Source organism: Benincasa hispida, chromosome 4 (assembly GCF_027475165.1).
Source record: "Benincasa hispida cultivar pf3 chromosome 4, pf3_genome.v1.1, whole genome shotgun sequence".
Lineage (NCBI taxonomy): Eukaryota > Viridiplantae > Streptophyta > Magnoliopsida > Cucurbitales > Cucurbitaceae > Benincasa > Benincasa hispida.
The window spans coordinates 59,858,634-59,879,078 of NC_143481.1; the positions used below are offsets into that span (position 1 = coordinate 59,858,634).

Below are 20,445 nucleotides of genomic sequence, written 5' to 3' on the forward strand. Positions count from 1 at the left end.
TAAAATATATAATATGCATTCAATATAAAGATAATTTGATTATGAATTTTCTAATTTAATTAGAATATAAATTTTTAGATTAAGTTATGGAGTGTCGTATTTTATTCAAAAGTGAGATGATATAATGTTTTGTCCTAATCTAATTTGATTCATAATTTGATTATGGGTTCTAAAATAGATCGTTCTCTCCTCTATAAATAGAACCATTCACTTATTTCTAAGTGAAGATCAATTATAGAGAAAGTCTCCACATTGAGGGAGTTGTTGAGTGGTGTGAATTTTATATATATTATTGAATAATCAGAATAATAATTAGTCTTTTACTATAGTGAATAAATAGTCACCGAGAAATTAATAAAAGAAAATACATTAAAAAAAAAATAATTAGAATAAACCATAATTTTCTTTAACAAGTGACGTTCTTGAGAGCTAAGAAGAAATTCAAGACTTGAGATAGTGGAGCTTGCAACCGAAATGAATGTGACACGTGTCATAAATTCTTTCCTTTTCTTTATTTTGTAGATTTTAATAGAACTATTTTATTCGACCTCTACTTCTTAATAGTGATTTTGAGTTATGAAATTCTAATTTTATGAATTAATGTTTTGGATTTTATTATTTAATTTAAATAAATATTTTCTTATATTGCAATTGTCTTAAATAAAGATTTTAGATTTTACTATTTGAATTAGAACATAATATATATTTGCATGAATACCTGTAAATCCTGAAATTTAAGTTCAATGCTCATTTAGTGGTCATTTAGGAGTTTAATGTTTTAAATATTTTTACCTTCTCGAGCTAAGAAATTGCATGTCTATATTGAATCTTCAGTAAAACATTTTAATCTTAATTTAATTAGAAGAAATATTTTTTTTATGTGCTTAATGTTTTTAATCTCTTGGTAAAAGATTAACGGTCTTTTTCATTTAAGTTTTAGCTCGGAAGGATGGAATTTAGATTAGAACAACAAATGTATCACTTTTAATGAGATCTTTCATGCGAATATGGATTTTCTAATAGAAGTTATTGATCACTTTAAAGGAAGATCTAGTTTTTGGATGACAATGGAAATGCTCTACTTGTACTGACAACAAGATAGATTGGGTTTTTTTAAGAGGAATTAAAAAAAGATTCGTAATGCCCTACTTAATTTTAAAATCATACAAGAACATTAAATTTTAACTCTAAACAAAAGAATTAATTGACCTCAAGAGAGAAAGTTAAAAACAATAGTATCTTCTCGACTTATGTTTGTTGCGTGATAAAAGTAGTGTTTTAATTGGTTAAGTTTATTATTTAATTGTAGGTCTATCTTAAAGTTTTTCTCTAGTTTTTATCTCCACTTAATTAAGAGTGGTAGTAGTAATAATTTAAATAAAACATGTTTTCAAATTTAATTCTTTAAATAAAATAAGGTAAAAATAGTGTGCTACTTAACTAAATAAATGACGTGATCCAATGGAAGATGTTAGATATATTTAAATTATGATATGTTTAATTAAAGTATGGATTATGTTTGTAGATTAACAATTTATCACATTGGGTTATTCTATTAGGTTGGGCCATATTATGTGATCTAATTAATTAAGGCCCTAGATTCCTAATTGAGAAGAAGTTCATTCCTAGTTAACTAGGGTTTGATGGGAACCCTAATTGAAATAGTATATAAGAGACCTTAAGTTATGGTCCCCAACATACCAAAACAATAAGCACTCAGTCTTTCTTGAATCTCATCTAGAGAGAGATCCCACTAAGGGAATTCGGAGTTTTGGTCTTGGAAGACTATAGTCGTCATCTTGAAGCTATCATCAATCACAATGGAATTCGGTATGTTATTTATTCATGAAAATTTAACATGAATGATCCTAAGGTTAAATCTATTCAATATAGATTTAAATATTTATGCTATCAAGTAGTATCAGAGCCTGAATTTTATATTGGATTGTTGGTTTAGATTTATTTTCCATTGGTTTTTTTTCTAAAAAAATAATTGGGTTTCAATAAAGAACTTATAGAATCTTTAATTCTTTAAATCTTGGTTTCATCAGCGAGGTAAAGTAATTTTGGTTTAAAGAATTCAAAGGTTTAAAGATTTAAAGTGTTTTTGGTTTTATCAGTTGTGCGTACGTGGGTTTCACAACAATTGTCGCCTGCCATAGTGGGTTTTTCTTAAGGGAATAGCTTTTTTAATTTAAGGAATTTGGTGATCTGAAATTTTTTTTTTAATTAAATTGTTCTTGCCGGCTTCGGAAGTCCAAGTTGTTTCCTGTTTCCTCACTACAACTCAATGTTATAACTATTTTGCTTTCAATATGATTTTGGTGACCACTACCTGATCTGAAGCTAAAATTATGTATTTGCTTTTAATAATTAGTTTGATTTATTGCATCCGCTTGCAATTTAATGGGTATCTGATTAGTCATTTGTAGATTTAATTTAATTTAGCATATTCATGATTTAAAGTTAAATTTAATTAATCATGTTGTGGATTCAAGATTAATTGATCATGTTGTGGATTAAGTTTAAATTTGATTGATATTTTGATGAATTTAAATTTAAAAATTACTGATAATGTGGTAAAATTAAATTTAAATTTGATTGATGATATTTGGTGATATTCACATATTTATGTTGCTTTAATTGTATTATGTGTATGCAATTATTAAGTGAATATTGGTAAAGACTATTTGGTGTTCTTCCTCCTTTATTTTTATACAATAATATTGTTATATTATTCTGTCTTATATTTTAGATTGGATTAGTCAAAATAATATATTACCAAGGTAGCCTCTGTTATCTACATTAATTTAATTCTAAAATATAAGACTTGCATATTCATGAATTTATGTAGATAATTGTCGGCCCAAAGGAAGATAATTATTTGGTCAAATTGTGGGTATGCATGTGGTAATGAGTATGTGGCAATTATAAGGATTGCTCATGTGAAAAATAGTCAGTCCAAAGAAAGACTATTGTTTGACAGAGTTAATTGTCAGTACTTTGATTACTATGTTGAGAGAACCAAAGAAAGACTGGACATCAATGTTGTGTTAGGTATCTTGTTAAAGGGGCCCATAACATAAGTGAAATTATTTTATTTTATTTAATTGTGAGCGTATGTTTTGTGTTTTAGTTGAACTTACACAAATATCTTGAAATCTGAGTTCAAACCATAAGTTGAATAGATCGAACATCAAGATTTGGAATAAAAGCCTAGAGATACTTCTCAGGTATATGGATTTAGATCTTGCATTAAGGATTGATAAACCTACTTCTACTAGGAACAACCAAATACGGTTAATATAGGAAAGTGGGAACGGTTAAATCGCATGTGTTTGATGATCATTAGGCACTCCATTCTGGAGTCGTTTTGAGGCTCTATCACGGAAAGTAAAAATGCCAATAAGTTTTTTGCTCAAATTGAGAAATATCTTGCCTAAAATGAAGAAGGAGAAGTAAGTAGTCTTTTGACTTCTTTAACTTTTATGAGGTATAAGGTCAATGGAAACATAAGGGAGTACATTCGCAAGTAAATTAAAGGCATTTGATATCGAGATTAATGAAAATTTACCCGTGCATCTGGTACTTATCTCTCTTCCTGCACAATTCACTTAGATTAAGATAAGTTATAATACTCATAAGGATAAATGGAGTATTACAGAGCTTATCTCACAATGTGTGCAAGAAGAAGATAGGATTAAGAGAAAAAGGACAGAAAGTGCTCATTTGGAAACAGACTATCGTGATAAGAAGAAAATAAAATTTGTGGAAGTTGCAGAGGGAACATATCAAGAGAATAAAAACAAGAAACAAGTTACTAAAAATCCTTTTTTTTTTTTTACAAAATGAAAGGTCACTTTAAGAAAGATTGTACCAAGTACGTCAAGTGGCGTGTAAAGAAGAGTAAACTTCTTACTTTGGTTTGTTCTGAAGTTAATTTAGCTTCTGTACCTACAGATACTTGGTGGAAAGATTCTGGTGCTACTACTCACATAAGTATATCAATGCAAGGTTGTCTGTGGAGCCGGCCGCCAAGTGATGCTGAAAGATTCATCTATGTGAGTGAGGGCAAAGAAGTTCCAGTTGAAGCTATTGGGAGTTTTTTATTACGTTTAAAAACTAGTTGTTATTTAGATCTGAATGATACTTTTGTTGTACTATCATTTAGACGAAATTTAGTTTCTATTTCCAATTTGGACAAATTTGATTTTTCTTTATTCTTTTGGAAATAATAAAGTTAGTCTTTTTCAAGATTCTAAGCTTATTGGTATTGGTTCTTTAAATGATAGTTTATATATGCTTGATACTTTTGTTTCATTTAACAAGATCCTGTTATCTAATTCATGTGGTACAAAGCGTAAATTAAATGAGAATTTCGTTATGTTATGGCACAAGCATTTAGGTCACATCTCTAAATAGAGAATTCAGAGACTTGTGTCAGATGGAATTCTTGATTCTCTTGATTTAAGTAACTTCAACGTTTGTGTGGAATGTATTAAGGGAAAACAGACAAACATAAGAAAATTAATTACCAACAGATGCTCAAACATCTTATAACTAATACATACAAGCATTTATGGTCTATTTCCTACGACCTCTTGGAATGGACAACAATATTTTATTATGTTCATAGACTACTATTGAAGATATGGGTACCTATATTTAATTCATAAGAAGTCTCAATCTTTGAGCATTGTCAAGTCTTTCAAAGCTGAAGTTAAACTTCAACTTGGAAAAAAAAATTAAGGCTGTCAAATCTGATTGTGGTGGTGAATATTACGATAGATATGTGGATCAGGTGAATAATGTTCAGGGCCTTTTGCCAAATACTTAAAATAATGTGGAATCGTCCACTAATACACTATGCAGGGAAAACCCAACATGAATGGTGCAGCGGAAAGGTGAAATAGAATACTTAAGGATATGGTAAGAAGTATGATTAGTCATTCGTCTCTACCAGAATCCCTCTTGGATAAGGCACTAAAGACTACAGTATATATCCTTAATAGGGTACCTGGTAAAGTAGTAGCTAAAACCCCTTATGAGCTGTGGACAGGAAAGAAGCCTAGTATTAGGCATCTTTACATCTAGGGTTGTCCAATTGAGGCTAGGTCATACAGGTCTAGTGATATAAAATTGGACTCAAGAACTATTAGATGTTATTTTGTTGGGTATTCTGACCACCCTTGGGGTTTCAAGTTTTATGATCCTACTTCTAGATCATTTTTTGAGACAGGAAGTACTAGATTCCTCGAGGATGTTGTGTTTGGTGGGGAAGATAACATAAGGAAAGTTGTCTTTGAAGAGGAATTAGTTTCTCTTCCTTATGTGATTATAAATTATGTTCAGGCTCTAATTCCTGACTTCACTATTGAACCAATTATAGAACAAGACAACATTGAAGTCCCCGTTGTTGAACCTGAAGTTCAAACTCAACAACCTCAAGAAGTGCCACTAAGAAGATCTACTATAAAGAGAAGAAGTGCAATTCAAGATGATTATATTGTGTTTCTTCAAGAACACCAGGATGATGTCGGCATAATGGAAAATGATCCAATCAACTTCCAACAAGCTTTACAAAGTTCTAACTCTCAAAAGTGGATAAGTGTTATGGAAGATGAAATAAAATCCATGAAAGACAATGACGTTTGGAAACTTGTCGAATTGCCATCAGGAGTGAAACCATAGGTTGTAAATGGATATTTAAAAGCAAAATGGATTCATATGGAAATATCGAAAGATATAAGATTCGTCTTGTTGTAAAGGATTTCACTAAAAAAGAAGGCATTGATTACGAAGAGACTTTCTCTTTGGTTTCATCAAAAGACTCTTTTAGGGTAATCATTGTACTGGTAGCTCACTTTAATTCAGAGCTACACCATATGGATGTAAAAACTATGTTTCTCAATGGAAACATTGTTAAGATGATTTATATGGTATAACCAGAAAACTTTGTGTGTTGTAATTCAAAGCCTATGGTGTGCAAATTGAAGAAATCTATCTGTGGTCTTAAGCAAGCTTCTTGTTAATGGTATCACAAATTCCATGAAGTGATAACGTCCTTTGGTTTTGAGGTTAATATAGTGAAATATTGTGTATATCATAAGTTCAGTGGGAGTAAATCAATCTTTCTGGTGTTTTATGTTGATGACATACTCATAGCAAGTAATGATGTAGGTTTATTGCATGACATTAAGAGATTTCTCAAAAGGAATTTTGAGATGAAGGATCTTGGTATGCTTCTTTTGTATTAGGAATTGAAATACTATGAGATCGTTCTCAAGGTATTTTGAGATTGTTACAAAAGAACTACATTGAAAATATTTTGAGTAGATTTGGCATGAAAGATTGTGCATCAAGAGATACTTCAGTCGTTGAAGGTGATAAATTGCATTTAGGTCAATGTCCCAAGACAACAGACGAGACTAAAGAGATGCAGAAGGTTCCCTATACATCGATTATTGGAAGTCTAATGTATGCTCAAGTGTGTACACATCTAGATATTGCGTTCACAGTTGAAGTGTATGCAGATATTTAAGCAATCTGGGGATGGATCATTGGAAAGCAACCAAACTGGTTTTGAGGTATTTATAGAGAAGAAAAGATTATATGCTCACTTATCAGAGATTAGAAGTATTGGTGATCATTGGGTATTCTGATTTCGATTATGCAGGGTGCTAACACATTTTGCGATCCACTTCAGGCTATATCTTTAGGTTGCTTGGGGGAGCTTTATCCATGGAAAGGTTAAACAAACACTTATGCCTTCTTATACCATCGTTACGGAGTTTATAACATGTTATGGGGCATCCAATCATGGAATATGGTTACGGAATTTTGTCACTAGACTGCAGATAGTGGTTGGCATAGAAAGACCACTAAAATTATTTTGTGACAATAAATCGACAATAATATATTCCAACAACAACAAAAGCAATACAGAGTCAAAGCATTAGATGTAAAGTTTCTAGCTGTTAAAAAAAATCAGAATGGTCAAATTTTGATAGAACATATAGGAACAAACTCTATGGTGGTAGATCCATTGACAAAAAAGGTTTACCACCTAAAGTTTTTCATGAGCATGTTGCTCGCATGGGTGTCAGTCACTATTTTGATTCCATGGTTTAGTGGGAGTTTATTATTAAGAATGTTCTTTGAATTTAATTTGTTTACTTTCTATATAGAATAAAGTTGATGGTTTAAGTTTTATTATCTGAACTTGCGGTATTGCATAAAGTTTTAAGAATGATCTCACTAAGGAATTTGGACCAGTTGAAAACAGGCATAATCTAGATCACTTTGCATGTAGTTTGCATGCTATCCATCCATACTTGATCTATGTCATTGAATGTATTAGAATTGGTGATGAAGGAAGGTTTAGTTACGAGGGTAGTGACAACAGCGGCCTTGATTCTGTGCTAATACATGAGATGGACCAGATTGAACTAAAGGGGAATTCTATAATTGAAATAACCTATTATGCGTGCTTAAGGTTTATGTGATTTAATTATATCAGGCACATAAACATAGCCTAAGTAAGAGATTGTTAGATATATTTAAATAATAATATGTTTAATTAAAGTATGGGCTATGTATGTGGATTAATAATTTATCACATTGAGTTATTTTATTAGATTGGGCTATATTATATGATTTAATTAATTAAGGCCCTAGATTGCTAATTGAGTATGGACGTAGAAGCCTATTCATAATTAATTAGGGTTTAATGGGAACCTTATTGAATTAGTATATAAAGAGACCTTAGGCTATGGTCCCCAACATACCAAAAGAATAAGCACTCAGTCTTTCTTGAATCCCATTTAGATAGATCCACTAAGGGCATTCGGAGTTTTGGTTGAGGAAGACTATAGTCATCTTAAAGTCATCGTCATCTTGAAGCTATCATCAATTACAATGGAATCCGGTACGTTATTTATTCTTGACAATTTAGCATGAATGATCCTAGGGTTAAATCTATTCAGTATAGATTTAAATATTTATGCTATCAGATGATACTTAAATTTTGTCATTATGTTAAAACTTTAACACTTGCAGTCTTGAATGTTTGAAAAATCGTGCAACAATTACTCTTTAAGGTTAATACAATACTCTCCTTGAACATGAACTCACATAGAATAGTTCAAATTGATGAAAAAGAAGCTTCTACTCAGAGTTTTGTCGAAGAGGGTGAAAATTGAAATCACTCAATGATTTGCCAATGGATGACAAATGCTCTATCTATAAATCACATTTCATAATGCTTCAGATCGAGTGGAATTTATTAATATTTTTTTACTTTTTGTACAAATTATATTGAAATAATAACAGTACTTTAGTATTACTCTAAACACTTTTCGAAGGCACCAAAAAAAAAATTAATTATAAGAAATCTTCAAGCATTTGTAATTTTTTGGAATGTGAAACAAAATACCAAACCTATTTTGGGCCCAAAAGTCAAAGTCATCCAACACAATCCCCCTTGAATGACTATTAGTAAAGTAAATTACTTTTCTAAGTAAAGGAAGAAAAACAAACTAAAGCATTATTCTCTTTTGATTTAAATTAATGGATAGTGAAGTAAGGTGAAAACAAAATTAAGAAAAGTGACTTACCTCTTAAAGTTCTAATAGTTATGGTTGAGATCCTCACAACACGTTTCAATACTTATTTTTTTTCTATTTTATGATACAGTAACAAATTAAAATCTACTATTGAATCATTCATATAAAACCTTGAATCATTGTGAAAGCTCTAGATAGAGACTCTTTAAACACTTTTACAAAAGTTGCGGTCACCCCTCAAAATTACGTTAGTTACTTCATCAAGTCTATCACAGTAAACCAATCAAAACTAAGCTACAAAGACTTCTAAAGGTATTCATGAATTTCATATTTAGACCATCCAAAATAGGGGATTCATATAATACAACATGAAAGGAATGCACAGTAGTATATTCACTTTGGGTGTTTGAGTATCATACATATTCAAGACTCCAAAATTACTCTCCTTCTTAGACCTTTAGTTAGAAGATTACCAAGCTCCACATGGACATCACATACTCCAAAGAGATATCTTTCCTCTTCAACAATTGTTTTCACTGCTCGATGTTTGAGGCATATATGCTTTCTCTTACAATTAATTATACTATTGCCTAAGATTGTCTGTGAGTCACAATGTTAGGAGATTAATATAGATGTCCCCTACAATGGCACATCTCCAATAAGACTTCTTAACCATTTTACCTCATTCTCTACTAGCTCGAAGCTATAAATTTAGAATCCATGGTGGATTATGTTATGTGTCACGGTCATGCTTGTCTAGGGCATGTTGTCCATGGCCGCATGTCTGCCTCCACCTTTTTTGGTATGCTTTCATCCTATATATTTCATTTTGCTTGTTAGTTTACTTTCTATGTACTTTTTCCTGCGTTTGACCACTTTTCCGTTTTCATATGCAAGGGTGCCATATGTCTTTTTGTTCAAAATATACTACGTGGGGGTATGACTACTTGTCCTATCTTCACATCTAGTTGTATGCTATAAAACCTTGTTGTCCCTTTTACTGTGTTCTAACTGTAGGACTAATGTCCATTGCTCAATAATGCTTTCAAATGCTTGTCAAAACCTTTTTCTCTAAAATCGTTTTCTAAAACATTTTCTCAAGAACGGGGGTGGAGGTTGCAAGAAACGGCCATTGTGCCATTGGCTATTCAAATTTAGACTGGCTAATTTGTTCAAGGGCAAGGACAAGTACCGCACAATCATCTTGGAACCCTTACAAGAGTGTATTTGTGAAAATTACTATCAAAGCCAAGTCAGCTCGTAAATTTGAGAAGTTGTGATCATGTATGCTACAAAACAGTTAGGTATGTTATATGTTGGACGGTTGGTGAAGATAAAAGAGCAAATGCTCTATTTAATAGAAGTCCCCGATTAGGTTCAATTCCTAGAAAGTCGATTACAAGAAGTCTCTGACAAGATCGATGGAATCGACACGATGGCTAGCCCCTTGGACGAAATGCCTATCGAGGAATTATTAACAAGGGTTGAGACCTTGGGAGAAAATGCTATGAGAACCGGTAACATTGAGCATAGGGATGGCTCGACGGGCTCTGTTGTCCATATGGAAGAACGTGTCGAAGAACTAGACAAAGTGCAGAAAGCGATAATTTAGATAGTGACTGAGTTAACCAAAGACTTTAGAGCCACTCTCGATGTCATCCAAATAGAGATTACGAACATTAGTGCAAGACTCAACATCACCATGACAGCGGTGGAAAACCAAGCCCCAGTTGTGGTTGTAGTCCAATTCAATAGGGTAAAAGTACCTGAGCCTAGGCTCTTCAGTGGGGCTTGTGACCTGAAAGTGCAAGAAAATTTTATCTTTCATATGAAGCAGTAGTTCAAAGCTAAAACATAGCTATTGAAAATTCAAAGATCACTTTGGCGACGATGCATCTGGTGGATTCCACATTATAGTGGAGGTCCCATTTCATGAACATCCAACAAGGTCAATGCACTATCGACACGTGGAGAGACTAAAGCACGAATTGCATTCTAAGTACATCTTGAAAAATGTTGAAATTTTGGCAAGACATAAACTACAAGAATTGAAGCATACTGGCACTATTAGGGACTACATGAAAAATTTTGTCAGACTGATGTTGGACATGCAGGATATGTCCGAAAAAAAAATAAAGTTTTCAGTTTTGTCAAAGATGTGAAATCGTGGGTGAAAGCAAAAATGTATGAATGAAGTAGAATCTCCCAGTCGGCTCGAATGATTAATTTACTTAACAGATGAATCTCAAGAGATGAGGCAACACTCAATATCTCCCAATTAGAGGAAGTAAGAGCAACTGCTTAAGCCCATTGAGAAATAGTGAGGAAAACAGGAACACTAGTGGGGATGGTAAACAACTTCAACAAAAGATTGGAAATACATGGCATGGGCCCAAGCAACAAAATTTTTATAATTGCCCCCTATTCGGCTATATATGCATGGGTAAGCACAAGGAAAGAGAATGTCTGAAAGGAGTAGCCTTTAATGCCTTTCAAGCCTCATTATCTTCAGACTCAAAAGGAAAAGTTGTTCAAATAGAGGACAAGTGAAACCAAGTTTTAATTACCTCACTTAAGTTTGTTTAAAGACAAGGAAGTGAAAGGGGAAATGTTTAAGTATGAGAATCTTAGCTCTCGGTTACTTATTAATCTAGCCTTACAAAGAGAATTTCTGGCTAAGTGTTAGTCGTGTTGAGGGGTGATTGAACATCGATTGAGCAAGGCAGGCATCAAGTAAATGTTGTCAAAAGTTGAGTATAAATGATTTAGGAAGTGTCGAGCATCAAGTATAAGTGATCGAGAAAGGGTTGAGCATCGAATATAAGTGATCGAGGAAATGGTCGAGCGTCGAAGGGAAATGAGGAAGGATCGTGCGTCGATTACAAGTGATCGAGTAAGGTGCGTGCATCGAGCGAGCTCTTAGCACTGAGTTTCCCATCGAGTATCGAGTATTTAATAGAGAGCCATGGAATTTTCCATCAAGTAAGGACTCTTCTCTAGTTTTCCTAGCAATTTTTCCTAGCGAGGATCGAGTTGCTCGAAACGCTCAGTTTTAAACTTCTCTTTGAGTTACCCGAAAAATGGCTTAACCTTGGCCCTTAATCTCCACTAGTGGATAAGATGGCTTAAGAAAATTTCATGCATGAGGCTAGACAGTAGTATAAAAAAGGAAGAGAACTAGCTCGTTTTGGACGATTTGCTCGAGTAAAGTAGACGAACTTTATCCTATTTGAAAGCTATGTGTGTCTAATTTCTGAAATCAAGCCTTTGGACAGGAGTTCTCACCAGAAAGAGGGTCGGAGAAGGAAGGAAGAGTCGAAGGTTCATTTTCGGGCATTCATGGGCACTCGACGAAGAAACGTAGATCTAGACCGAAGCACATGGAATTTCAAGCTGAAAATTTAAGGTATGAAGGAACTTTAGCAATAAAAGGTCTGGGGTTTGAGTTACATATTTTGGAAGATAAACCTAGAAAGTGTTGAACAAGCAGGCAACTTCGCAGTTTAGGGCCATTGGGGAAGATTTAAACCTCCAGACCAAGCCACAAAGAGTTTTATACTGAAATTTTGAGGTAACATATTTAACACAATTCTGAGCATGTCATGAGAATTTCCATGAGCAGCGGAATGATCGTTCCAAAATCCATTCGATATTGAACATACACAATTAAAGTCAAGAAATGGAAACTAACAGGTCATGCACAATATGAAATTACAGTCATGCTTACAGATGAGATAAAGGAATAGAGTATCATACCTTTGAAGACTCATTCTTCAAACTCCCTTGATCTCGAACGCTCGTTCAATCTCCAAGACAACAATACACAAATGCTCGAAGACAACGATCGCAACACAGCATGATCAAAAACAACCACCACACGAACAATGCAAACACACAACGAACAGCCTTCAAAACCTCGAACTCAGTCGAGTTGAGTGAAGATACCACCACAATGATTACCTTTGTATTCTCAGTGTGAGAATCCAGAAGTGTGGGCTCTTTATGAACTTGGTTAGAGGAAGAGACTAGAGGAACAACAATCGTGTAGACCATTGAGCAAGTGGGAGATGAGCATGAGAAGTGCCTATGGTATAGACGAATGCTCAATTTGTAGAAGAAGACAACCTATCGTATAGACAATGCCCTGTGTTCGTCAACCATCTAAGTGAACTATCATATAGTAACACTCCACGATCGTCTAGTCTTTCTATGAGCTATCATTTAGTGAAACTATTTCACTTGATAGCAATCTGTAAGTTTCTTTCCAAATTAAGCTACTCTATTAAATTTAGGAAAATTTTTTTCCTTTTATCTCACAGTACCATAAAACCACCAATAACCTCCCACTAAATTGGTTATTAGAGAATTTATAATCTATATTTTTAATATTTCATCTCATGAAAATATAAACCATAACTCTTTTTCTATTTTATGGTACTTAATGTAAATCATGTTTACATTAATTCTCCACTTAATGTATCTCATATATCACATCGATTATATCATATATAATCGAATTTCCTCTTGTCAATTTGAACATTACAAATCAACACCAGGAACTGATTCTTAATTAGAATCCATTGAGCTACTAAGGAGATCTTATGGACCTGTAACTTGAAGCTCCAACGGTACGTGAATAACTGATTAAACTCTTTAGTCACTGAATCCATCATCCGTTAACTGTCGGACACACTATTAAAAACCGACAGTTGTATTCTCCTTACTATAGATATATTTTGTGTCCATATCAACCAATCAACAGTGCGATAACTCTTCATAGATCACTCGTAAGTACAGTTAGGAAAATTTACCATTATGCCCCTGTAGTTACATGTAACTCCTTAAGTACCCCTGATCCCTCTAATGAACATAAGTCATAGTCCTACTATGACTGAGTCCTCTTTTTCAAAGAGAAGTTATGGCCACTATGTTCAAGACCTGGAATTAGTCCTTAAGGGAGCAATCTATCTACTTACCTCTACTTCAGGGAAAGAGTGAATTCCTTCTTAAGTACCCCTGATCCCTCTAATGAACATAAGTCATAGTCCTACTATGACTGAGTCCTCTCTTCTAAAGAGAAGTTGTGACCACTATGTTCAAGACCTGGAATCAGTCCTTAAGGGAGCAATCTATCTACTTACCCCTACTTCGGGGAAGAAGTGGATTCCATCTTATGTAACTGAGTTCCCAACTCCCAACTCAGACAAATCCCCAAAAAATTAGGGATGTTGAGTTGACAATCTAGCCACTCTCACCCATACTAGTCAAAGAACCGTCCTTAAAGGTATGAGTTCCCAAAACACTCAGGATTGGGTTCATGTCACCTATGGTCGTTTAGGTGAGATGTAAGTCTCCAGTATCAACGGCATTATATAAAGAGACTATTCATCTCGTGGTCCGGTCTTATACAAACTATTTGTATAGGATACGCCCGTTTGCATGTCTTCACATGAATGATCAGGATCAACCATCTGTAGTAGTTCATAACACTTGTAAACCTCTACAAAGTGGGCCGTATCCGTAGTGTCACCAGGATCAGGTATCCCTCCTTAATCCTTATACTACAGACCTTTTTAGGTTATCACTTAAGACATGATTCACTTGTATATCTCATATACATGCTTAAGATTTCATACAATAACCATGGAGCTTTATTTATTGGATATGAGTAAATGTAAAATAAAATAACTCTTATTTTATTCATAACAATGTGTACAGTTTACAATCTACGAGAATCCGGGAGAATCAGGACACCAATCCCAACAAATGCCACTGTCGCAATGCCCCCTGACATTAAACTTGATGCTGGAAGAAAGAAGCACAGCGTCGCAATACTCCCCTAGAGCGTCGCAATGCTGCGAACATTAACGAAAAATCAAGGGCGCATGCGGCATAACCAAGCATTGCAACGCTGTTGTGGTATAAATAGGACCCTCGGGGTCAGCCTTGAGGGTAGCCACTACTCTTTCGAGAACAAGCTCAAATAGAGAGAAATTGAGAGTTTTTCTCTAGTTTTTGAGGGATTGGGTCAAATTACTGAGCAATTATTGGTATAGTTAGCCTCGATTCTTTCTTTTTTATCATTGTATTCTGAATATGCATTTAGAGGCTAAATTATTTTCTTGGGATTTTTTGTATGTCCTAATTCTTGAAGGCAAACTAGTTTATTTTATTCAGTTATTATGAACCTTTCGGGGAATTTGTCTTATTTTTAGCTGAATTCAATAAATTTTTCTGATAGATTGATTTGTTGAATTTTATGTTTGCAAAATCTTTCTAGCTTATGCATCGTTGATCGATTAAGTTGAAAATATTAGGGTCGCATTGTTGAGGTCTAGACTTTTTCAGACGAAATCCATGTGAGTCCTGATATAATTCTTCCCAAATAAATCATGCAACAAGATATGGCTTTCCGGCTTGTTGAATGTCTCAACAATTGAACCCTTTCTTAATGCTTTTCATATTTAACTTGGATGTCTCTAAGAAGGAAAAGTTTTTAACTGAATTAGGACTGATTTAGATTTTTATAAAAAAATTGGCTAATTCGACTATTAGAATTTCTAATAGGTTGAGTGGTTTATATAATTGGGAAAAATAACTAGCACCTAAGGATAGAAAATAAAAAGTATACAAACTAATCATAAGATTTTTCCTCAATTTTATTTAAAGACCTTTGTTTCTACACTTGCTCTTGTTTTTTTTCTCTATTTGTGTAATTTTTCTCATCAAAACCAAATCAATTAAAATTCTTTTTTTTTTGGGAAGTCAAACTGAATTGGGGTTGAGTAACGACATTGATTCCCAAGTCCGAAAAAAAATTGACGTCGTTGTCGGGGAGGCTTGGCAATCGGCCTAGGAAAGTTTGTGAACTCCTTTTATAAAGAAAAAAATATATTTAATTTACCCTTTGGTTTATGACCCACTCCTTTAGGAGACCAGATTTTTTTTTTCTTCCAGATATAGACCAAGAGGAAAGGAGAATCTGAAGGAAACGTAGAGAAGAAGTTCCAGAGATTGTTGAAAACACAACAATGGGAGAGAAAGTTCGTGAGAAAACCTTAAAGGAGCTGGCGGAGCCTGACATGGACTAACAACCTTTCTGCATCGTATTTCCACCAACACAGTGCCTTTTAAATTAAAACCATGACTGATCAATTTATTACCAACTTTCAAGGGCTTGCAGGGGAGAACCCCCACAAACACACCAAAGACTTCCATATGGTCTATGAAAGTATTAAAACCCATGGAGTCACAAAAGAGCAACTAAACCTAATTGCGTTTCCTTTTTTACTACAGAACGATGCAAAAGATTGGTTGTACTACTTGGCTCCTAAATAAATTACTACTTGGAATGAACTAAAAAAGAAATTTTTAGAAAAATTTTTCCCAACCTCTAGGGCTCATTCCATAAGTAAAGGCATTTATGGTATAAAACAGTTTGTGGGAGAATCTCTATCGCAATATTGGGAACACTATAAACGTTTATGTGCTAATTTTTCCCATCACCAAATTTTTGATCAATTACTAATTCAATATTTCTATAGTGGCTTGCTTACCAATGGCTGGAATTCAACCGACTCAGCAGTTGGGGGTGCTCTTGCTAACAAGACCCCCAGGGAGGCCGAAGAATTGATATCTCGCATGGCTGAGAATAACAAAAATTTTGGTACCAGGGCCACTAAATCTGACGTATCTGGTAATTTAGAAGTTAAAGAATTAAAATCTCAAATTTCTAATTTAACTTCTCTTTGACACAGTTGGCCCAGGGAGGAGTAGCTTAAGTTAAGGCTTGTGGTGCCTGTGGAGTAGTTGGGCAAACATCTGAAGCATGTCCTCAAGCTCAAGTAAATGCAGTTAGGGGATACCAGAGGAAGTACGACCCTCATGGCCCAGTTTACAACCTAGGTTGGCATGATCGCCCTAACCTTAAGTGGAGAGGTCGAGGCCAAGGATAGGGGCATGACAGTTCTAACTGTTCCAATCAACCATCGTCATCTTCTTCAGGTATGTCTTTAGAAGACATTGTTAAGTATTTAGTTGATAATTCTCTTAAAAATTCAACACGAACTCCAGCAACTGCAAAAGGACTAACTCCAATTGTCTCAAGACACTAAAGCCTATCAATAAGATACCAAAGCAAACATGGCCAATATAGGGACTCAAGTTACACAACTAGCTACTGCAATAAATCGAATTTAGAACAAAAGTTCTGGAAAGCTTTCTACCTAACCAGACCACGCCAACGTCGGTGCTATAACATTAAGAAGTGGTAAGGAGCTTCCATCACCCAATACCTCCTCTGACGATCCTTCTTCAATTGGTAAGAAAAACAAAGAAACTGAAAAGAATGATGGTGAGACACAACCACCTAAGGTAAGTAACCCTCCTACACCTTCTCTTGAATCTTACATTCCTAAAGCTTCGTTTCCTAGTCGGCTAGCAAAGCCAAAAAAGGAACAAAGGGATGAAGAGCTGATCGAGATGTTAAAAAAGGTTCAGATTAACATCCTACTCTTAAATGCAATTCAGCAAATACCCAGGTATGCTAAATTCCTCAAGGAGTTATGTACCAATAAGAGAAAAGGTAAGGACAAGGAAAGGTTAGTGGTAAGTAAGAACGTATCTGCTCTCCTAAAACATAATATGCCTGAAAAATATCGAGATCCAGGTATGTTCACTCTGACCTGTATAATTGGTAATTGAGTAATCCATCATGCCATGTTAGATTTAGGAGCTTCTATATATGACATGCCTTATCATATTTATGAGGATCTAAAATTAAATGATTTACAAAAACCTACTGTGTGCATCTAACTGGCTGATAGATCCTATATCCAACCATTAGGGATAGTTGAAGATATACTTTTGCTAGTGAAGGACTTAATTTTCCCAGTTCATTTTTACATATTAAGGATGGATGAAATTTGTTCTCTCTCATCTTCTACAATTTTGCTTGGTAGACCTTTTATGAAAACAACTAAAACAAGAATTAATGTAGATAGGGGTTTTCTGTCTCTAGAATTTGATGGGGAAGTTGTTTCTTTTAACATGTATGATGCCATGAAATTTCCTGAGGAATATTTGTCCTTATATTTGATTGAGCCACATGATGTTATAAATGATATATTACATGATGAAAATGATGATGTGAACACGTTAATTGCTCCATGTATTGATATAGACTCACATTACTTGTCTCTTGCTGTTGTTGATGCTACCAAAATACATGAACCTTCTTCTGACTTTGATATGTTTGACTTGCAGGTACAAGGGACCGAGCTGAAAGCTCTCCTAATCATTTGAAATATGTGTACCTAGGGGAAAGAAATACCCTTCCAGTCATAATTTCAAGAGAATTGACATCGACCAAAGAGGAATCCTTGATCGACATCCTGAAAACTTATAAAGACTCCATTGGATGGACCTTAGATGATCTCAAGGGAATAAGCTCTGCCCTTTGCATGCATAGAATCGCTTTAGAGGAAAGAGCCAAGCCCACAGTCCAACCCCTTAGGAGGCTCAATCCCAACTTAAAAGACGTTGTTCTCAAGGAAATAATCAAGCTTAAAGAGGTCAGGATCTTTTACCTCATTCCTGATAGCAAGTGGATAAGCCCCATCCATGTTGTTCCCAAGAAGACCGACATGACGATTGCAGAGAATGACAAAGGAGAGATGGGGCCAATGCGTGTACAAAAGGGATGGAGGATGTGCATTGATTTTAAAAAATTATATGAGGTCACCAAAAAAGATCACTTTCCTATCCCTTTTATGGATCAAATGGTAGTCGTCAAAAAACCATTCTTCTATTTTCTTGATGACTTTTCTGGATTCTACCAAATCCCCATCACCCAAGAGGACCAAGAAAAGACCACATTCACATGCATTTACGGTACGTATGCCTTCAGACATATGTCATTTGGGCTTTGCAGTGCCCTAGGTACATTCCAAAGGTGTATGATGAACATATTTTCATATTTTATAAAAAAGTGTGTAGAAATGTTTATGGATGATTTTACAGTTTACAGAGAGTCTTTCGAGGATTGCTTGCATAACCTTAGTCTAGTTTTGAAATGATGCATTGAGGCTATGGCTTCCCAAGATATTGAGTTAGGTCATTTAGTTTCTGTAAAAGGAATTGAGATAGATAAAGCTAAAGTGGATGTTATTGCTAACCTCCCCTATCTGACATGTGTAGGGAAATTCGTTCTTTCCTTGGAAGTGCAGGTTTTTACAGGTGGTTCATCAAGGATTTTTCAAAGTTGGCATTACCTCTATTGACGATATTGCAGAACGATGTTCCCTTTGAGTTTGACAAAAAGTGTCAAGAGGTTTTTGACACTTCAAAGGAGAAGTTGACCACTACCTCGATTTTGCAACCTCCAAGGTGGCATGTGCTGTTCAAGATAATGTGAGATGCTAGCAATCTAGCTGTTGGAGCGGTGCTAGGACAAAGAGTTGACAAGAAGAGCCACGTCACATGCTTTGCATCAAGGACCCTAAACCCCAATCAAATTAATTACACCACAGCTGAAAAAGAATTTTTTGCCATTGTTTTTGTTTTAGATAAACTCCATCCTTGGATTTCCTAGTACTATCTTTACTGACCACACTACTCTCAGGTGCCTAATGACCAAGAAGGAGTCAAAACCCCGATTGGTCCATTGGATGCTCCTTCTTCAAGAGTTCAATTTGACCATTAAAGACAGAAAGGGGGCGGAAAACTTGGTAGCTGACCATTTGAGTAGCATAGTACAAGAAGAAGACCCTATATCCCTACATGAGGACTTTCCATATGAGTTCCTATTCCATATCGACACACCCACTCCATAGTACATAGACATGGTTAATTTCCTAGTAACAGGTAAGTTCTCTTACGATATGCCTAATTCTAGAAGGGCCAAATTGAAAAGTAATTCAAAGTACTTTGTTTAGGAACCTCCATACCTTTGGAAGATTTGTTCTGAATAAATCATTAGGAGATGTGTCCCAAATGAAGAGTTTGAATCAGTGCTCACCTTTTGTCATGAGATGGCTTGTGGAGAGCATTTTAGTCCTAAGAGAACTGCTAGGAAGGTCTGAGATAGTAGGTTGATTTGGAATTCTCTGTTCACGGACTTCTTTGCATTTTGTAAATCTTTTGATAGGTGTCAAAGATTAGGATCTTTATCTAGGAGGAATGAGATGCCATGTCAGATTTCATGGGCCTTTTTCTTTCTTCATTTGGCTACTTATACATTATTTTTAGTAGTTTATTATGTTTCGAAGTGGGTTGAGGCAATCCCCACCAGGTCTAATAATGCTGTTGTGGTTTCAGATTTCTTAATAGTTATTATTTTTTCTAGATTTGGTATACCTCGTGCTATAATAAGTGACCAGGGTACTCATTTTTGCAACTAGACCATCGAGGCACTCATGAGGAAATATGGAGTACACCGTCGTGTTGCCATTCCCTATCACCCTCAAACGAACCGACAAGCTGAAATATCAAATCCAGAGGTCAACGTACTGCTACAACCATTCCTATTACGGGGGCAAGAACAAATCTGATCCTTTCCACAGTTGAGGATCAAACTGTAACAACAACTTATTTTTAGGATCAAGAGAAACCATTACAAATGTTTGGAAATGTTAAAGAACACCCTTCTTGATAGAGTGGATTTACAATTGTTAAGCTCACACAAATGAATCTCACAATCCATAAAACTCTCTAAATTAATTAGATGAACAACTATTTTGCAGTTTGGTCTTATACAAACTCTTTTTGTATAACATACCCCACTCACATGTCTATTACATGAACAACTTGAATCAAATCGTTTGTAACACTTACAACACTTGTAACATTTACAAAGTAGGTTGTATCTATAGTGTTACTAGGA

The 20,445-nt window shown here is 34.7% G+C and overlaps 1 protein-coding gene across 1 annotated transcript; it reads left to right on the top strand.

Annotated features, from left to right (window-relative positions):
• Positions 1-9,999: 9,999 nt before the first annotated feature.
• On the top strand, positions 10,000-18,978 carry LOC150036850 (uncharacterized). The gene is made up of 7 exons (XM_090313258.1): positions 10,000-10,155; positions 11,840-11,970; positions 16,109-16,260; positions 16,798-17,232; positions 17,584-17,733; positions 17,829-18,455; positions 18,791-18,978. The coding sequence occupies exons 1-7, from the start codon at positions 10,000-10,002 to the stop codon at positions 18,976-18,978; spliced, it is 1,839 nt and encodes a 612-aa protein (XP_090169384.1).
• Positions 18,979-20,445: the final 1,467 nt, after the last annotated feature.